The 18,649-nt window shown below is 55.3% G+C and overlaps 1 protein-coding gene across 1 annotated transcript in view; it reads right to left on the bottom strand.

The window, feature by feature from the left end:
* Positions 1 to 18,649, bottom strand: part of ITPK1 (inositol-tetrakisphosphate 1-kinase) — a 168,321-nt gene that overhangs the window by 3,964 nt on the left and 145,708 nt on the right. The window contains exons 5-9 of the mRNA XM_006879106.1: positions 12,131 to 12,229; positions 11,683 to 11,723; positions 10,950 to 11,115; positions 4,257 to 4,324; positions 805 to 967 (exon numbers count right to left, since the gene is read on the bottom strand). Of these exons, the coding sequence (XP_006879168.1) occupies positions 805 to 967; positions 4,257 to 4,324; positions 10,950 to 11,115; positions 11,683 to 11,723; positions 12,131 to 12,229 (537 nt within the window). The remainder of the gene's footprint in view (positions 1 to 804; positions 968 to 4,256; positions 4,325 to 10,949; positions 11,116 to 11,682; positions 11,724 to 12,130; positions 12,230 to 18,649) is intronic.

Raw genomic sequence — 18,649 nt, 5'->3', positions numbered from 1 at the left:
TCTCTCTCTCTCTGTCTGAACATCCCTCCAGGTTATGAATGTACCGTCGTGAGTAAGAGAAAACTCTTTACCAGGGTTGTTTACAACAGAGTTGGGGTCATTTAAAACAAACAAACGAACAAACAACAAACCCTAAGACAAGACACCCACTGCAGTGCTATCTGAGTGCATGTGGGCCCCCTGCCCCCAGGGGTCCTGCTGCATGCTTGCTGGCTGTGTGGCATCTGCCTGCTGTGGTAACAGCCCTCTGGGGTGTGACATCAGCCTCCCCCCATCACTCTGTGGTGTGTGCTCAGGAAGCCACTCATGGGGCAGAGGTCTCTGGGGTGCAGGGCAGAGCCTGACTCCGCCCAGCAGGGACCTGATGTCACACACAGTAACCAGGCCTGGCCCTCCACATGCTCCCAGACCCCTGCTCAAGGAGGCACCCTCCACAGGTGCCGGGGACGCTGGCCTTGCCACCAAATCACTGTGTGGCCGTGGATGCCCCTCAAGATGATCGATGGGGGCTGCGTGCTCTGCAGGGTCCGTCTGGCCCTGGAGAATGTGACAGGCCCGGAGGAAGAAGGCTGAGGGTTACCGTCGACGGTGCAGGCGGAGAGAGCAGAGCAGAGGGACACGTGTGCAGATCAGCTCTGACCACGGGACCCCCGGGCTGTGCATGCGGCTCTCGTGCACTCTCACCTTGTCATCCCTCTCCCCAGCTGGACTGGCCAAGACCCCTGGACGGCGAGGCCAAGACCCCTGGACGGCGAGGCCAACCCCATTGCCCACGGCCACGCGCCTGCGGGTGGCAGGTCTCACCTGGGAAGGCGTTGACGTCGATGACCGCGTGCTGCCCTGTCTGGTTGTTGATGATGATGTCGATCCCAAAGAGGGACACGCCCAGCGCCTGCCGAAGGGCCCGGGACAGCGCCCGGATGACCTCGTCGCTCGGCCGCTCGAACACGCCCTCGATCTTGTCCAGCTGCCGACACAAACGGGGAGTCAGGCTGGGCAGGGAGTCTCAACACCCAGACACCCTGAGCGGGACCACACGGCCACACCTGATGCCCTGGAATGAGCGGACCCCACTTCCCACATGCGGCAGGCGGGTACACATAGGGGTGTGGCCTTGCTTGCCCACAAACACCTGGGGGCAGGGGTCTTCACTGGCATTTTATGGTCAGGGGAGCTGATGCTTGGAGCTCAGGGGCTGGCGTTGGGTCACAGCTCAAAAGTCCAGGTCAGGACCCCATTTTCAGCCTCTACCACTGACCACTCTGCAGAGAGGAAGGAGAAGGCTATCTCCACAGGCTCAGGACTCGGTGCAGAGACTGCTACAGATGGGCTGATTCAGGCAGGGGGCAGGTGGCACAGAGGGCTCCCCGTGAGGAGTCCCGGGGCCATGGTCAAAGGACAGAACAACCCTAACCTCCTTCAGCAGATGTGTGAAGTCACAAAGTGTGGTGCAGAGCATGTAAGAGCAGAGAGGACCGCACTGCTGGTACACGGCCCAGGCGAGCGCGGGCACGTCATGCTGTGGAAGAGCCAGGGACACATAGTCCCCGGGGCTGATTCTCTAGAGACAAGGCCGAGGGCCCTATCTCTAGAGACAAAGCCGGCCATCGCTGCCGGGGCTGGGGAAGAGGGCGATGAGGGGAGACCCCTTAGCGTGTGCGGGGATTTACTATGGAGAGATGAAATGCTCTTGAACTAAAGAGGTGGTGGATGGGTATTGCTGGTGAAGTGCCAACCACCACTGACTCGCTTACTTGAGTCTGTGTGTGTTTACTATTCGTCTATACTAGACTCTGGTGAGAGTTTTAGGTGAGTTTCACTTCAATTAAAAACAGGAGTGAAGCAGGAGTGAGTGGACTTCTGGGCAGTGAGGAGAGTGACACAGAGGAGTCAAAGGGATCTCTTGTCCACACCTGGACCCTGTCAGCTCTGTGACACAGGCTGGTCCTCCTGTCCACACCTGGACCCTGTCAGCTCTGTGACACAGGCTGGTCCTCCTGTCCACACCTGGGCCCTCTACGTGCTCTGTGGGGACAAGCTGGCCCTCCTGTCCACAGCTGGGCCCTGTTGGCTCTGTAGGACCAACTGTCCCTCCTATCCACAGCGGGTCTCTGTGGCAATGCTGAGACCCTCCTGGCCACATCTGGACTCTGTGGTACAGACTGGCCTTCCTGTCCATACCTGGGCCCTTCTGGCTCTGTGGGACCAGCTGGACCTCCCGTCCACACCTGGTCTCTGTGGGACAGGCTATTCTCCCATCCACATCTGGGCCCTGCTGGATCCATGGACAGCCTGGCCTCATCCACAGCTGGGCTCAAGTATGGCCCTCCCATCCACACATAGGCCCCGCAGCCTCTGTGGGTCCACCCACAGTCCACTGAATGGCTATATACTTCTGGGAGATTCTCTCTGGGACAGGGTTCTCTCTTTATCAGGGACCCTCACCCTTAGGACTGCCTGGTCCGGCTGCCCACTCCTGGATGTCTCTTGCCATCAGAAGGGTCTTCCTGGGCCTGGCATGCCCCCTCCCCACTGCTCTGGGATGCCACTCCCCTGGTGGGGCCTCTGCATCCCAGGACTGGGTGAGGATAAAGGGGCCGCTGAGGCTGCTGACCAGGGCCTGGCCGTGGGGAGCCTGGTGGCCCGTTAATAAAGTACTTTCACTACTCAGATAAGAGCGCTCAGAAATCTTCCTGAACCCCTTGAGGAGTTCAGACCAAACTCCCACCCCATCCTGGGGACAGAGGCCAGGACACTAAGAAGCTCGGGGGACAGAGGCTAGGACCCCAGGAGGCTCGGGGGACAGAGGCCAGCACCCCAGGAGGCTCGGGGGACAGAGGCCAGCACCCCAGGAGGCTCAGGGGACAGAGGCCAGGACCCCAGGAGGCTCGAGGGACAGAGGCCAGGACCCCAGGAGGCTCGGGGGACCAAGGCCAGGAACCCAGGAGGCTTGGGGAATGTGAAGACGGACCAGCCCTCACCTCCCACCACAGTGGACCCCATCCTGGAGACAGAGGCCAGGACACTAGGAAGCTCGGGGGAAGAGGCCAGGACCCCAGGAGGCTCAGGGGGCAGAGGCCCGCGCCCTGGCCATGCCAGCACAGTTTTGGGCTGGACCTTCAGTAGGGAGGTCACACGACTACCAGGCCCCAGAGCTGGGGTTGACCCAGGCAGCCCTGCTCATTGCTAAACTGGCTCTCATAATGAGGTGAAAAAGAAGGTGGGTGAAGTCCCGGAGCCTGGGCTGGGCACTGGGTCACCCTTGAGGGTGTCCAGGTCAGAGCAAACATCCCAGCCTGGGCTTCCTGGAAGGGGGTGGAGATGAGTGCTGGCCCAGTGGGTACAGGTGGGTCAGACCCACACCTGAACAGAAGCGCACGGCCAGGAACCAAGGGCCCCATTTAAAAGCCGGCTCTTCCGAGAGCGTTAGTGTCCACAGGACTTGTGTCTAAGCATGTCTGCTCACGGTGTGAGGGACAGCGGAGTCCCCAGGTCCTTGGCCACCCGTGAGCTGTAACTACCGTACAGAACAGTTGGCATCTCTAACGAATCGGAAGGTCAGAGGCAGGATATGGACAGACTGCAGCTGTGGGTGGGGTGGGAGAGCCCAGGGAATGGGGGAGTTAGCGTGGACAGAGAGGTGGCTTGACCCCTCCCTAAACAGCTGGTCTAGAGGAGCGAGACCTGTAAAGGCCAGGGGCGCAGCTCATGGGGCAGGGTAGGGAGGGTTCAGGAGAGGTGGTCTGGACTCAATCCTGGGGCAGATCCAGGCCCCGTGTGGGCGTGGACACATCCCCAAACTACTGGGCATCAGACTTCCTCCTGGGCACCCGGGGCTGGGTGCTGGCCTGGATGAGGTGGCTGGACATGGAACACCAAGCCTGTTTCACAGCCACATCTGCAAAGCACCTGGGTGATTCCTCCATTCAGGGTAACGGCTGAGGAGGGGCAGACCCAGGCCACCCCTCACCCTCAGCCCCGGCCCTTAGCTGCACTCGGCCCTGGCCCCGTTGTAACCTGAAGTGAAGTGAGGGGCGGATCACAAAGCTGGTCTTCTACCTCCTCAAGGCAGGACGGGTCTCCTCACACAGGAGGTGCAGTTATGAAACATGTGGGGTGTCCCTGTCACCAAGTCCAGGGTGGTGGAGACATCACCAATAAGGACTGCAGTGGGGAGTCTTTGGAAGCTGGGTCCACTCTGCTCCCAGGGCCCTGACCAGTCACTGTCCCCACCCAGACCTCGGGGAGGGACATACCTCAGTCAGGACGGATGAGGACTCGGGCTTTGACACGTTGTGACTGTTGAAGAAGATGGACTCTCGATCTGAAACGGGCAGAGACAGGAGGGGTGCGCTCAGAACCATTCCCCCAGCTGCCACCTGGGGGCAGTGCTGTCCTGCCATATGCCTGCGGTCCTGCTGAGGGGGGCGGCCACAGCCACTCTCAGGAGATGCCAACTCCTCACCAGGGACAGACCTGTGCCCAGGCCGGGCCACCGTTTCACCTTGCCTTCCCACCGAGCGGCCTCTAATGTCACCTTACAGCACCGTCCCCGGCTGTCCAGCACCCAGGACCCTGTACCCTCAGGTGTAGGTGTAGAGGGGCAGAGTGGGCACGGATGTGTTATCCCAGTCTCCAAGGCCTGGGGAGCCCCAGGACACACAAGCCTGGCCATCAAGCCAGCACACCCACCCATCCGCTTGAACTCTTTCTAGGGGTGGCAGGCCCCACTCATCTGTGTTTAACTCTTTCTGGGGGTACCCTTCAGGAACACCTAAAACACACATTTTGTTGTCGCCTGTCTGGAGAGAACTAGACACCAGAGATCTTCTTCAGTCAGACACTTCTGAGCCAAGGGGCGATGTGGCCACTGGTCCTTGAAGCCACCAGCCTCCAGGATGCTCAGTGCCTCCTCCGCCCACACCACTCTGGCCTTGCCATGCCCCAGACCAGACCTCTCAGTCCCATGATGGACACCACAGGAGGAATGCCTCCAAGAACAGCCGTAACCCCTGAATGGTGCCTGAGAGCACCCCAGCGAAATGCCCAGGGTACACCAGGGATACGGAAGGACAGCTGGACGCTGGATGCGCTCCATCACCTGGAAGCGGGGGCCAAGAATGCGAGAATCACGGAATCACGGAGTTTGGGGGGGGGGCAGGATTCAGGGCTGAGTCACCTCCCCGGAGAATGGCAGGGGTGGTGGTGGGCAGCAGGCCTGGGCCAGGATACCCGGGCGAGTGGGATCTCATCCGGGGGCAGGACGGAAGGTGCTGGCTGAGGCCGCCGGGCACAAGCCCCTGCCCACCGTCCCCACCAGACCGAGGACAGCGACCGACGATCATGCATCAGAAGTGATTCGGGCGAGGCCAAGCAGGCGAGCCGGATGTACCTGTCCTTCCGGCCAGCGGCGCGCACGGGCCCCTGACAGTCCTCCCGCCGCTGCGACCAGACCCGGTCCAGTCTGGGGGCCCAAGACACGGTCCTGGGGAGGAGCCTGGGGAAAACAGACACCCCCAGGGCTTGTACCAGGTTGACCACCCACTTGCTAGCACTCAGGGGGCCAAGAGCACGGGCGTGGCCAAGTCCCATGGCTGGTGGAGCTCGGGGGCTGGTGGGCATCCTGTCCTTCTGAGGGCATGGTCACCTTCCTGTCCCGATGCCCAGCCCCAGGCCCCACCGGCCTCAGGGAGCTTCCCGCTCACACACCCCTGGAGCCTAAGGCCATTGAGGGCAGATGGACAGAGTAAGAAGGAGGGAGGCTGGTTCCTGGCACCAGCACAGAGCTAATTCCAGGGGTGCTGGATACATGCTGGGGAGAGAGGGGCTGGGACAGGGAGCCCCAACAGGCCAGGCCCCGTCACTAAACAGCGTCTCTCACAGAGGTAAGAGGTCTGAGCCCTTCTGAAGGACACTCACGCCCCCAGTCCATTCTGACTCGGGGTGCTCTGGCCGGGAAGCACTCAGCAGGGCAGTGTAAATCCTCTGCTTCGTTGTTCCTCATGAGCACTTCCGGTCTCCCCCCACACCCCCAAGATTCTAGAAGGCACAGGGCCCAACAGAGGGCTGAGTCTCGGCCAAAGTCCCTCAGCACAGGTGACTGGGGCAGTCTAAAAGACCGTGGCGTGCTTCCTGTGCCGGGGGCTGGCACCTGTACCCACGAGCACCCTGGTTCATCCCCGACCCCTCAGGCCTGAGCCCCACAGCATGGGTGGGGAAGCACCATCACCTTCCTGTGAAGAGGGCGGCACAGGGGTAGGAGTGCGATGAGGGGGGGTCCACAGGAGCGCGTGTCCCCATCACACAGGTGGGAAAACTGAGTACAAAGGAAGCAGAAAGGTCGGAGGAACCACACGGATTCCCAATAACCCAACAACCCTGTATGTAATCAGCAGCTGTGGCCACTGTCTGCAGCCCCCTCAACTCCCCTGTACGCTTCCTCTGGGGCTCTCCTTGTTTTTAATCGTTCTGCAGACAGAGGCCCAGGTCTTCTGCCAGTGCCCACACCTGCTCAGAGGGGTCATGCCTGGCACCCGTCCTGAGGGCTTCCTGCACCAATAGTGCCCCAGGACAGACCTGCAGTTGTCTGGGGCCACCATGAGCCCCTGTACTGTCGGTCTGCTTGTTTTTACCTTCTCACACTTGGACATACGTTCACGAGGGCAGAAGGCCACCTGCCTGCTTTGTTCTCTGCACAGAGAGGTTCCAGTGCCTTCCAGCGACTCTAAGATGCTCTAGGTGGAGGTGGCTGTGTGCCACTGAGCCGATTCCAACTCAGGGTGAGCCCCCCAGGACAGAGTAGCCCCAATGGGATTTCCCAGCCGGTCATTTTTAAGGATTGGGTCTTCTCTCCCGTTGGTTCGAACTACCAATCTTTCCAGGCTGGCAGGCAAGCATTTAACCAGGGGTCACTAAACTGCAGATTAAAACTGGCCCAACGTCTGCTTTTATAAATAAAGTTTTATTGGCACAAAGCCATGCACACTCACTTAGGTATCGTCTACCTCTGCATTCTTTCTACAACGGGAGCCCTGAAAGGCCGTGGAGCTGCTGAAAACATTTAGCATCTGACCTTTTGCAGAAAAGACTGGCTGACCCCTGCTCTGTGTTGTGAGCTCCTTCTAGGTAGCTCTAAGGGGGAGGGGAGAGGGGAATCCAAGGCAAAGGTAGAGCAGGATTCTGGAGCAAAGCTGAGCGCTCAGGGAGCTGGATCTCAGAATAACAAGACATAAACCCACCACACAGAAAGGCAGCGCCAGGAGACCGGCTCTTCTCACACTTGGGAACTGGATCTCCCCAGGAATCAACAGCATCTGTAAGGACTTGAGGGCCTGACAACCCCAAGTGTAGGATGATAGAGGGAAACATGGGGGGCGTTCAGAGGGGAATCCTTGTCTTCCGTGTGCAACACCCAGCTTTGCGTCCCTGCCAAAGCGACTCGGGCACAGCCACGACCTGTCTGTCCCTGGAGCCTTATGTGCTGGTAGGACGCTGAACGGGTTTTGGCGGAACTTCCAGACTAAGGTGGTCTATGAGGGAAGGCCTGGTGATCTGCTTCTGAGGACCACCCAGCAGAAACCCTACAGCTGACAAGGGTCCAGTCCAGAATTGGTCACAGGGATGCAGCTGGACTGGGTGATGCCTTCCCTGTGGTGTGGAGGGCTGCACGGGCCAGGGGTCAGCTCAGTGTCAGCTAGTGACCAGCACAACAAAAACCAGCTCAGAATCAAGAGAAAGGAGCAGCTGTGAATGGACACTGTGCCATCCACATCTGACGGGGTGGCGCTCAGGGTTTAGTATTCAGAATGGCTTCCCTGGCCTTTGACGGACTTTGCCATGTGGACGGCTGGGAATATGTGATGGGCTGTGCTCGCCTCTCCACGAGGAGACTGCTCAGTCTCACCTTTAAATCGACAGACCCAGGAGCAGAATGCGAGAGCAGGACGCCAAGGGAAGAAGCCGTGAGAGAAGGTAGTGCGTCCTTCAGGGCCGGAAATGGCTGGGTCAGCCAGGCCCAGGGTCTACGGGGCCGCAGCCTCAGCTGCTGCAGTGGGGAGACAGAGACCTGACGTGAGACGGAGCAGACCTTGACACTGTTACGCCATTGACCCAGAGCCCTTTGCCCAGGTTTGTTGGAGGACTGAGAGTGAGAGCCACGACCGGCAGGACTGAGAGCTTTGTAACAGTGGCCTAAAGCCACAAGGCTGAAGGCTGAGGTGCCTGAGAGCGTGTTTCAGAAGCTGTCCTGACCTAGTGATCCCATCTTCTAGGACAGTCCTTTTGTATCATCTGTGAGCTATCTATCACATTGGATTCTGGACCCGGTAAAAGAGTAAGACTGGTGCTGGGATGCGGAGAAAGAGGTACGGGAGCGTAGGAGGCATGCCTGACATCATGAGAGTTGGTTATGTGTTTCTGATGGTGATGGGGACAGTTCCCCTTTGTGGAGCTGGTAAAGGTAAAATATGGCCATCCCCGTGTGGCCCTTGATCATTTTACAGAGGTCCAGAGAATGCCAGCCAAGGAGCTCCTGCCTCTCTCCATGGACACTGGTTGCTATGAGACCACATTGGACCACATACACCAAAGAGCCAGGGTGGGGTCGGGGAGGTGAGGCCAGGCCATCCACTCCTTGCAAAGTCTCTCCCATTGGTCCAGCCAGTCCCGTAAAGGGTTACTGAACCATGATACAATGTCAGACTCTATGTCTGCAGGAGAACACATGGGCAAAGGAACCAATCTCTGGTGGACACATAACCAGCTTTTGGGTGAAGAGCACATAAGCACCCCAAAACCCACAGCCCACAGGCGGACCCTCTCTGCCATCTGTGTGTGTTCCTCTAGGGGTATGTCAGGGGTTTGTTCAGCCTTGGCCTACTATGCTTGGTAACCGGGCACCCTGGAATGGCCCACGAGAGGCCACCCGGGAGTCCTCCCAGACGCAGGGCTGGCTCCCCCACCGCCTCTGCTGGCCCCGCCACCAAGACAGGAACCAGACCAGTCTCAAAACCAGAAATGAAACTTGGAAACTCAATGTAAGGTCACTATGAGTTGAAATCAAATTGATGGCAATGGGTTTGAGTTTTTTTTGAGATTCTACACTTTTTCCCTGTAGATTTAAAGCATGGTTTGGGTTTTGTTTTTTTAAGTTAGAAAAGTAAAGTTCTAAAAAAAGCCTCTTCTTACAGTTTACAAGAACATCTCTTGCTTACATTTTTGGCTGGGTGCTGTCCAGCCTTCTCTTCTCCTGTGACCACACAGGGCCTCCCTGTGTCCACGCAGAACTGCCCCAAAGGGTGCTCTGACTGTCATCTTCATGAGAGCAAAGGCCTTTCTCCCAGCTGCCACGGGGGGAGGACTGAACCACCAATCCTTCAGTCAGCAGTCCAAGCATGTAAGCATTCAGGCCCTTTTTACTTATACATGATCACATACACCCTCCAAATGATGGGAGGTCCTGTGATCACTCCATCATCCCAGAGGGCTGGCTTTAGTATCTGTTTTAGGGTCCTGAACCCCAACAATCCAGCCCCACGGCTGGCTGGAAGGCTCTCGCACACAGAAGGGAAGTGTAAACTGACAGGCATTCCCAAAGTGGAAGCTCTCTGCACTGTCAGTGGGGAGAAGGATGTGGTCTGGGGAAACACAGCAGAGGGGCAGGTGAGAACAGCTGAACTTCATCCCAGAGCAGTGGCTTCCAAGGGCTCCCGGCGTGGAAGGGGACTGTCCCAGGAGCAGCTCTAAGAGGACACAGCTGTCTCCCAAGACGGAGGCACGGCTCCAGAAAAGGCTCATTTCCCCTCAGAGAGGCAGACACACGACGTGTCTCAGCAGATGCGACGGGGCCATCAAACATCCTCTCAAGGAGTCCTCTTGGAAAGCACCACTTAATCAGAGACACTGCCCCTGCTCTGAAGGGTTCTGGGACTCGCCTGGGAGCTGCTGTCAACTGGAGAACATTCTTCAGAGCAAGTCTTAATTTTGAGTCAGTTACTGAGAGGGCCAGGTCACCTAGGGTCAGGTCTGGCTAAGGAGGTGGACAGCTGCTGAAGGGACATTCTAGCTGTGTGAGGCCCTTGGCTGGGCCCACTGACTGTGCGCACCAAGCCACCTCAAGGTCTCCAGGTGGCACAACACTGCAAACATCAAGACATGTTACACCTGAGGGACTCGGACGGGCCATCGCCCAGGGACACAAAACCAGCTCCTCCACCCCGGGAGGGAGGCGGGGCAGGGTCACAGCAGCCACTTAAGGTTCCCATCTACAATCAGTGAGTGGCCCTAGTGTGTGCTTCCTCATTCGGGAGGATGAGGAAGCCAGAGTGAGCAGTCCACACATCCTGTCTGACTCAGAAAACATGGGGTCTTTTTTTTAAAAATTTTATTTGTGTGTGTGTGTGTGTGTGTGTGTGTGTATACCATCAAATCAGATCTGACTGGTACAGGAGGAGATTGTTTCGCCTTCTCCAGCAGAGCATCTGTCGGATTTGAACTGTGCACCTCTGGGATTGCAGTGCAGCTTCTTGCCAGTAGGCCACCAGAGCTCACCAAAAACATGGGGTCTGTCCTTTTCTGCCTCCCAGAAGGGGATCCACGGTGAGCTGGCCACGCCCACTCCAGGGAGCTCCTCCCACACGCCCTATCACTGGCAGTGTCACCTGCACAGGAAACTTCCAGAAGTTTCCTAGTATTTGAGGATAGCTTGTAGATGTCTCCCTCTGCAAATACTTTAAGGACCAGGGATTTTTATGATTTTTTTAAAAATTATCCTACAAACTGCTCTATCTAGCTATTGTCCATCACAACTTTCCAACCTGTAGACAATCCCTCCCCCCTCACCCCCAGGAACAGCACAGGTAACAGGAAAGCTTGAAGGACAGACAGCTGGAGCCATGTCCTGACCGAGCCCTGGGCCCAGCACAGTTTGAGCTGGGGCAGAGCGTGGTTACCTGAAGTGCCCGCAGAGAAGTTCTTGAGAGAGGGCCTCTGGACCACGGTGTAGGACTCGCCAACCACAAACACCTTGTACAGGACGGCATTGTGGTTGATGAAGTTCTGGACCACGCAGGGCGGCTGGATGGCATTCAGACCCTCCTGGTTGAACACGATGGCCATCTGGGGAGACAGGGACCACTGTGAGTCCCTTAATGCCGAGGCCCGGAAGGGTGTCCATCAGGTGAGTGGGGTGGGACTCAAGAACGCGTGGGGGTGAGGGGGGAGGCAGGGACTGTCGCCAGCACTGTGAGGTGTGGAAATCCTGTCTCCGTCAGGCTCGCCATGGCAGGCTGTCCAGACTGCGCACTGCACTATGTTAGAACACCATCCTACGTCTTAGGGAATGGAGCTCCCTCTAACTCCTCTCCTCTGACACGTCAGCAGGATGAGAGCCCCCCCACGGGCAGTCACAGAATCTTCTAGCAACAGTTCAATGATTGAGTGTCCTTGAGGACAGAGGGGCACCAAGGTGAGGAGGGAGACAGAGCTCAGAGCCCACGGCCGCCTCTGCTCAGTCCTGTGGAGGTCACAGAGGGAGACAGGAGGCCATCCAGACAGGACAGGAACGGGGTGGGACAGCTTACAGGGATGTGACCAGCTCAGCAGTAGTCCGTCCATTGTGTACAGAGAGGAGGGGGCGGGGCGAAGGCAGGATTTAGGGGGATGGGGAAGCTACTGTCCACTCACCTCGTGAGAGTTGGTTCCATGAGCCACTCTGGTTTTGCAGACTGTGGACAAGGAGAGAAAGGGAGAGATCAGTGAGTGAGACCAGCATAGTGAGCGAGTGAGGCTGGTTCAGTGGGGCCATGGCGTGGCCATGAGGAAGCTCCCAGAGCCCATGGGGGCCTCACGGGGTGGTAGGGAGAGCTGGGACATGCGGGCTTGGCTGGACAATGGCTATTCCCAGGGAGGGTAATGTGGTCAGGCATCACCAGGCTAGGCACAATGAGCCTTGTCCACACCAGATAGAGGGGCCATGATCTGTGTAACCAGGGCCTCCACGCAGCCCAGCAAGTGCAAACCCAGGGCGGTAGGCAGCCCTGAGTCCTATCAGGAGCTCAGGGCCCCTCTCACCCAGGTCTCTGTCAGCAGCCGGGCCCAGGCCAGCCGCGCTGGGGGAGCGAGTGGTACGTACTGAACGGAAAGGCCAGGCCGTTCTTCTCCAGCAGCCGCATGGTGTCGTCCCCACACAGGCTGGTGAGCTCCATGAAGGGCGGAGAGCAGATGCGGTCATCTAGGGAGAAGAGAAAGGGTCAGCACGCCCGCCTGCCCCAGTCCCACTGCCCAGCGTCCAGGGAAAGGAAGAAGCAAGTGCCTGCCCCGAGCCCTGCCGCTCCGCATCCAGGAGGAAGAGGACGTGGTCAGCACACTCGCCCCAAGCCTCACTGCCCAACGTCCAGGGGAAGGAGGAGTGGCCAGCGTGCCAGCCTGCCCCTAGTCCAGCTTCAGTGCACCTGGGCTGTCTTCCAGTCTCAATACCAAAGCCCCCATCGGCTGGCTGATCCTGCCATTAGTCCCACTGACCAGTATTTAGGGGGAGAAGGCAATCAGCGCCCATGTCCAGGATGTAGAAGGAGGAAAGAGGCCAGCACACCTGTTAGTCCCAGCCCCACTGCCTGGGGTCCTGATAAAGGATACAGAGGCCAGCATGCCTATCAGTCCCAGCCCCACTGCCTGGGTCCAGATAGAGGACACAGAAGCCAGCACACCTGGCGGTCCCAGCCCTATTGCCCAGGGTCCACATAGAGGACACAGAGGCCAGCACACCTGTTAGTCCCAGCCCCACTACCTGGGATCCAGATAGAGGACACAGAGGCCAGCATGCCTGGTGATCCCCGTCCCACATCCGGGGTCCAGATAGAGGACACAGAGGCCAGCACACCTGGCGGCTCCAGCCCCACAACCCAGGATGTAGAGGGAACAGACGGACCAGCAATGTCTCCATCATATCCAGTATCTTCCACGAAGGCTTTACTCTCCTGTATTCTGTTGATCCAGGCAAATACAGAGAGGGACCAACGCCGGAATCTTAGGGAGCATCTTGGTGTAATGTGTCAGGAGCTGTGCTGTGGGCCCGGGGGCCTCGCCTCTCTGGCGGTTCGAATCTACCAGTGGCTCTGAGCGAGGAAGACAGGCAATCTCCTCCTGTGCCATTTACGGCCAGGAAAGCCCTGCTGGTGGGTCAGCAGTGAGCTGGGCTCTGAGTGGACGGCACCGCGTGAATGTGTTGCATGTGGTGTGCTGTGTGCTGTGGAGAGTGTTACAGGTATTACAGAGTGTAAACTGCCGATGCCGTCCTTCTCATGCCAATCCCCAAAGATAAACAACGATCAGACGTAGATGTCAACGACCAGAGGCAACACTAAGAAAAACTATTAAAAAGATACTGGATATGACGGAGACACTGGAAAGGAACCTCATCTAAAATTGAGCACTACCTGTACCCAGGATTTTTCTACAAAGAGCCTGTTTACAAAAATACTGTTGTTGTTGTTGTTGTTGTTCTGTGCCGTCGAGTTGCCTACGACTCATAGCGACCCTATAACAGTCCTAAACCCTGCTCTATCCTGAGCCAATCTTACTGTCTCTGATTTGCCTATCCTCACTACCTCAGTGACTGAATCAATCCACCTCATAGAGGGTCTTCCTTTCCTTCACCGTCACTCCACCCTCCCAAGCATGACGTCCCTCTCCAAGGACTGATCCCGCTTTGTAACATGTACAAAGTATGTCAGACGAAGCTTCAGAATCCTTGCCTCCAAGGAGCAGCCTGGCTTCATCCTCTCCAGGACAATCTTGTTTGTTCTCCTAGCAGTCCATGGTATATTCAATACTCTTCTCCAACAGCAAAGCTCAAAGGTCTCAACTCTCCTTCTATCCTCCTAGTCTCTGTCTAGCTCTCTGATGCACAGCAAGTGACTGAAAAGACCATGGCCTATATCAGGCACACCTTAGTCTCCAGACTGACATCCCTGCTCTTCAGTACTTTGGAAAGGTCTCTGACAGCAGACTTGCCCAATGCAATTAATCTTTTAATTTCCTGACTGTTGGTCCCAAGACTACTGCTTGTACAGCCAAGCAAACTGAAGCTGTCAACAATCTCAATCTTTTCACCATCTATCATGATGTTGACAATCAGTCCAGTGGTGAGAATCATTGTTTTCTAATGTTGAGTTTCAATCCATATTAAAGACTGCAGTCCTTGACCCTCTGCAGCAAGTGCATCATGTCCTCCTCAGTTTTAGCAAGCTGGGTTGTGTCATCTGCATAACACAGATTGTTGATGAGTCTCCCTTGAAACCTCCTGACACCACACTTCTCATAGAACCCAGCTTCCCGGGTAATCTGTTCTGCATACAGATTGAAAAGGTATGGAGATGGGACACACCCTTGATGCATAAACTTCTCAGTTTTTAACCATGCAGTGTTTCCTTGCTCTGGAAGGATCCCAGAGGGCAATGTGAGAAGATAAAGTAAAATATTACAATGAAATGTGCAAGGAGCTAGAGTCAGATAATCAAAAGGGCCGAACGTGCTCAGCATTTCTTAAGCTGAAGGAACTGAAGAACAAATTCAAACCTCAAGTTGCAATACTTAAGGATGCTTTGACGGAATATGAAATGACCCAGGAAACATTAAAAGAAGATGGAAAGACTACAGAGTCATTGTACAAGAATGAATTGGTGGACATAGAAAAATTTCATGAAACAACAATAAATTCTGTACTCAACGTAAAAAGGACAGAGTGATGGAAATTACGATTATTTTAAGGTTCTGGCATAATATGATCATGCAAACACTACGCATATCTTGGGATATTTTCAAAGGTGAATTTCAGCCTCGCTGGATGTTTTTAATAAAGAAATGAGCCACAGTCAAGAGGTCACAGAGCAGGTTTGGTAGAACTCCGGTGACCAGAACATGAACTCCTGACCCTGTGCAGCTGGCCGGGCCTGAGAGGGTGGGGTTCCCAGTAATCCGGGAAAGTCACGTGAGATTGGTGGGAGGCTGGGCTGCTCATGCCCCAGCAGGGCACACAGCCCCCTCACACCCAGACCCTCTGGAATCAAGTCTAGGCAACAGGACAGTGAGGGTGCAAGTGCAATGTCTCAGAGCCCCCAGAAGCCAGCGCAGCTCCTGCCCGTGTCTCTCATGCCCTCCTGATGATGCCCACAGTGTGCTCGACTCAGAAAACCTCAGAGCCAGCAGGATGGAAGGGCGGGAGGTGGATGGCTTCAGTGCCCCACGCTCACTGGGTCAGGGTGCAGGCCCACACCCCTCCCAGATAAGGTCAGCCGTCCTGGGAAGCGCTGCTTCAGGGCCAGGAAAAGTGCCTTCTCCCAGCCTGCAGAGTGGTCCACAGAGCAGAGAGGAATCCTGCTCGAGAGGGGCTGCTTCAGAAACGCAAGGGTCTGCTGCTGGGCTCCACACATCCACGCCAGCAGACACCCAGACACAGACCGGCCATCACGTCCATGGGAGGGCGGGCAAACGTGAGTTAAAGGCTCTAGAACGTTTAAAATATTGGCAGAGTGCTCTTATGGAGGATAAAGTGTTGAGAGGCATTGTGCAGTATGAAAAGGCATAATGATGGTATTTGTGCAGAGATGCAGGATGTGTCTGTATATTTTTATTTATTTAAAGAAAAGGAGACTGTTTTATAACCTAAATTGTGATGAACTATGCACGTCCTTCTGCTTCAATAAAGACTTATTCCACTGGGCAGCATGTCGGCGTAGCAATAACCGCCCATTCAGCCCCCACCACGTGGCGAGAACCTGCTGAGGGCTTTGCATGTATCATTTCTGGAGTCCTCGGATTAATCCCATGAGGGGGAAACTGAGGCTGGAGAGATTAAAGTGCAGCCTGCCACATACTCAGGGTGCCTGCCCAGTGACTCAGCCACCCATCTGCTAAGGTCTTCTGAACCCCTCCAAGCTCTCAAGTGTGCCCCTCTACAGCAGGGTCCCAGGACCACCCTCTTGCTAGCCCCTTCTCACCATCTCGGGGTCCCGCCTTCCCGGGCGCCCACCCAGCGAATTCTTTAAGAAGCTTGGAATCTGAGTCTGCTCTGCTCATCACAAGAGCCCTGATGCCAGGCACCAAGTCAAAGCTAAATGGATTATTTGTGGGAGAACAAAACGCGTTCTGAGCCTTGCTGCTGAATATTAAATTACCAGCTTGTTAATGTTACTTCTTGTCAGAGGGCCTTCCCTGCCAGACCCTGAGCCCCCAGGGAGGTGGAGACCACCCTGGATTTCTGGGCACAGGACTGGGGAAGGCAGATTGTTAAGGGGGGGCTGGGGGGTGCTCCCCTATTAACTTGGGAACCAAACCAAGAGGAAACGGGCTTGTCCTCCAAGAGCTTTGAATGACTTGGTTAGCTCGGAAGTGAGCACATTAAACCAAGGTATGGTCCAGGCTCAGATATCTCATAAAAATGGATGCCAAGGATTATGCCAAGGATTATTAAAAGGGTCTGCTCTACCCCTCAAGTCCAAACTCTAAACAGGCAGAAGGATGCTGGCAGGTTTCAGGGAGCTGTAGAACCTTTTGGGGAGTCGAACATTTGCTCAGCCCTTCCTAGCCATGGTTGGAGGCCCTGTCCCTGATGCAGACTCCCAAAACAGAAAAGAACCCACTGAGATTGAAATGCACTTCCTGTCAAAATCTCAGCTCTTTTTTAAAAAAACTGACAACAGTTCATAAGGTTCATGTGGAAATTCAAGATGCTAAACAGCTTTTTTAAAAACCCCAAACTTTCAACAAAGCTGTGGTAATCAAGATCTCGGTTGGTAGTGGCATAAAGATAGAGACAATGGAACAGAGCTGAGAGTGAGAAATAAATCCACCCGCCCACGGACTTTCCCACAAGGGTGTCAGGACGGTTCAATGGAGAAAGAATCAGCTTTTCAACAAATCTGCTGTAACAGCAAAGAAACAAAGGTGGACCCCTACCTCACAGCATATGTGAGACTGACTCAGATATTAGAGCTAAAACTACAAAGTTCCTAGAAGAAAATGAGCAATTCTTCACAACCTTGGATTAGGTGGTGGTTTCTCAGATAGGCTACCAATCAGTCAAACTTCATAAAAATACAAACTTCTGTCTTCCAAAGAACAGTATCAAAGGGATAAAGTGATCCAGGGAATGGGGGGGGGGCGGGGGAGACACACACACACACACACACACACACACACACACACACGCAGATATTTATAATCATTTGTTTGATAAAGGATTTTTCATATCTAAATTTATAATGAGTAACAAGTCAACAATACAGACTAGCAATAACCCAATTTATAAATGGACAAAAGATTTGGGTGGTTCTTCAGATAAAATACAGAGATGGTCAAGACAAAAAGATGTTTAGGACCATAAGCCCTCAGGGAACTGCCGATCAAAGCCCCAATAAGAGAACACTAGGGTGACTGTGTGCACGGCTGTTGTAGCAGTTTTTGCACGTGAAGGACTACTCTGCCTCCTGGAGCCAGGCAAGCCAGGCTTGGCCTAGGGTTTAAGGCAGCAAGGGCTTCAGGTCCAAAAGTGGAAGAGGGGAGAGAAGGTGGCCACGTTCTCCCAGGTTTGCGATGCTACCAAGCCAAAGGTGGGTGACTTTTAATCCGCGGCCCTCGGGCCTGTCTTTCATTGCTTTGGTTCAGACATTCCTCTAGGTTGTATAGCCCTGGTGTACAAGTTGCCGTATGGTGGTCACTCGTGGTTGCTGTGAGGCTGAACACTGTGACACTGATGTGTCAAATGCATTAATGGTTGGTTACCCAATGCGGACAGAGAGTGGGGTGGAGCTCCCCGATTAAAACAAGCGTGGAAGGAGGAGTGGCATCCACTTCCGTAATAGCTTGCCTCCGGAAACCCTATGAACCTGGAGAGAGGATGAAAGGCACCCAAGCGTTGAGGACTCTCCTTCATAGGGTCGCTATGAGTCGCCTGTGACTTGATGGCATTTAACAACAGCAACAACAAGGGTGACTGAAAACACAAAACAAGAAAGAAAACCAATGTTAATGAGGGCGTAGAGAAACTGGTATCCTACAATGCTGGTGGGGTTGTAAAATAGTGCAGCTGCTTTAGAAAACAGCTTTGGGCAGCTCCACAAAAAAACTATCAGAGAGCATCAAAACCAGCAAACGCAATCCAAGGCCCACAACACACTCAAGAGAAGCAAGAACATATGGCCACACAAAGATTGTGTCTAGAGAGTGAATGAAAGGAGGGCCGTGTGGGTGTTTGTGGAAACTGCCAGTGCAAAGGCCCAACATGCTGGCTGGATCCAGATTCTAGAACGAGGGAGGGAACCACCAGTCCCGTCTGTGGACAGAAGGGTCTCCTGGCTGACAGAGGGCCAAGAAAGGGCCAGTGTCTCGGCTGCGTATGCCGTGTGCCAGCCCCACACCCAGCCCCCTGGCTTACTGCCCACGCCCAGCAGGGACGGCGGTGGCCCCTTCAGCTCAACCCTGGGAAGCTCGTCCGGCATCGCCAGCAGCACTTTCCCGAGAACAGAGCCGGATAAAGGATCTTTCTGTAAATCAGTGCTGGGAGCTGGGCGGCTATTTCTGGGTCCCTGAAAAAGACGACTGAGGCTTAATTTATCGTCTTTATTTCTGGATGGAAACTGGGAAGAGACTATCC

This window comes from Elephantulus edwardii, unplaced genomic scaffold (assembly GCF_000299155.1).
Source record: "Elephantulus edwardii isolate Elephantulus edwardi_28Jun2011 unplaced genomic scaffold, EleEdw1.0 scaffold00002, whole genome shotgun sequence".
Classification (NCBI taxonomy): Eukaryota; Metazoa; Chordata; class Mammalia; order Macroscelidea; family Macroscelididae; genus Elephantulus; species Elephantulus edwardii.
This window is presented reverse-complemented; position numbering and strand designations above follow the sequence as displayed.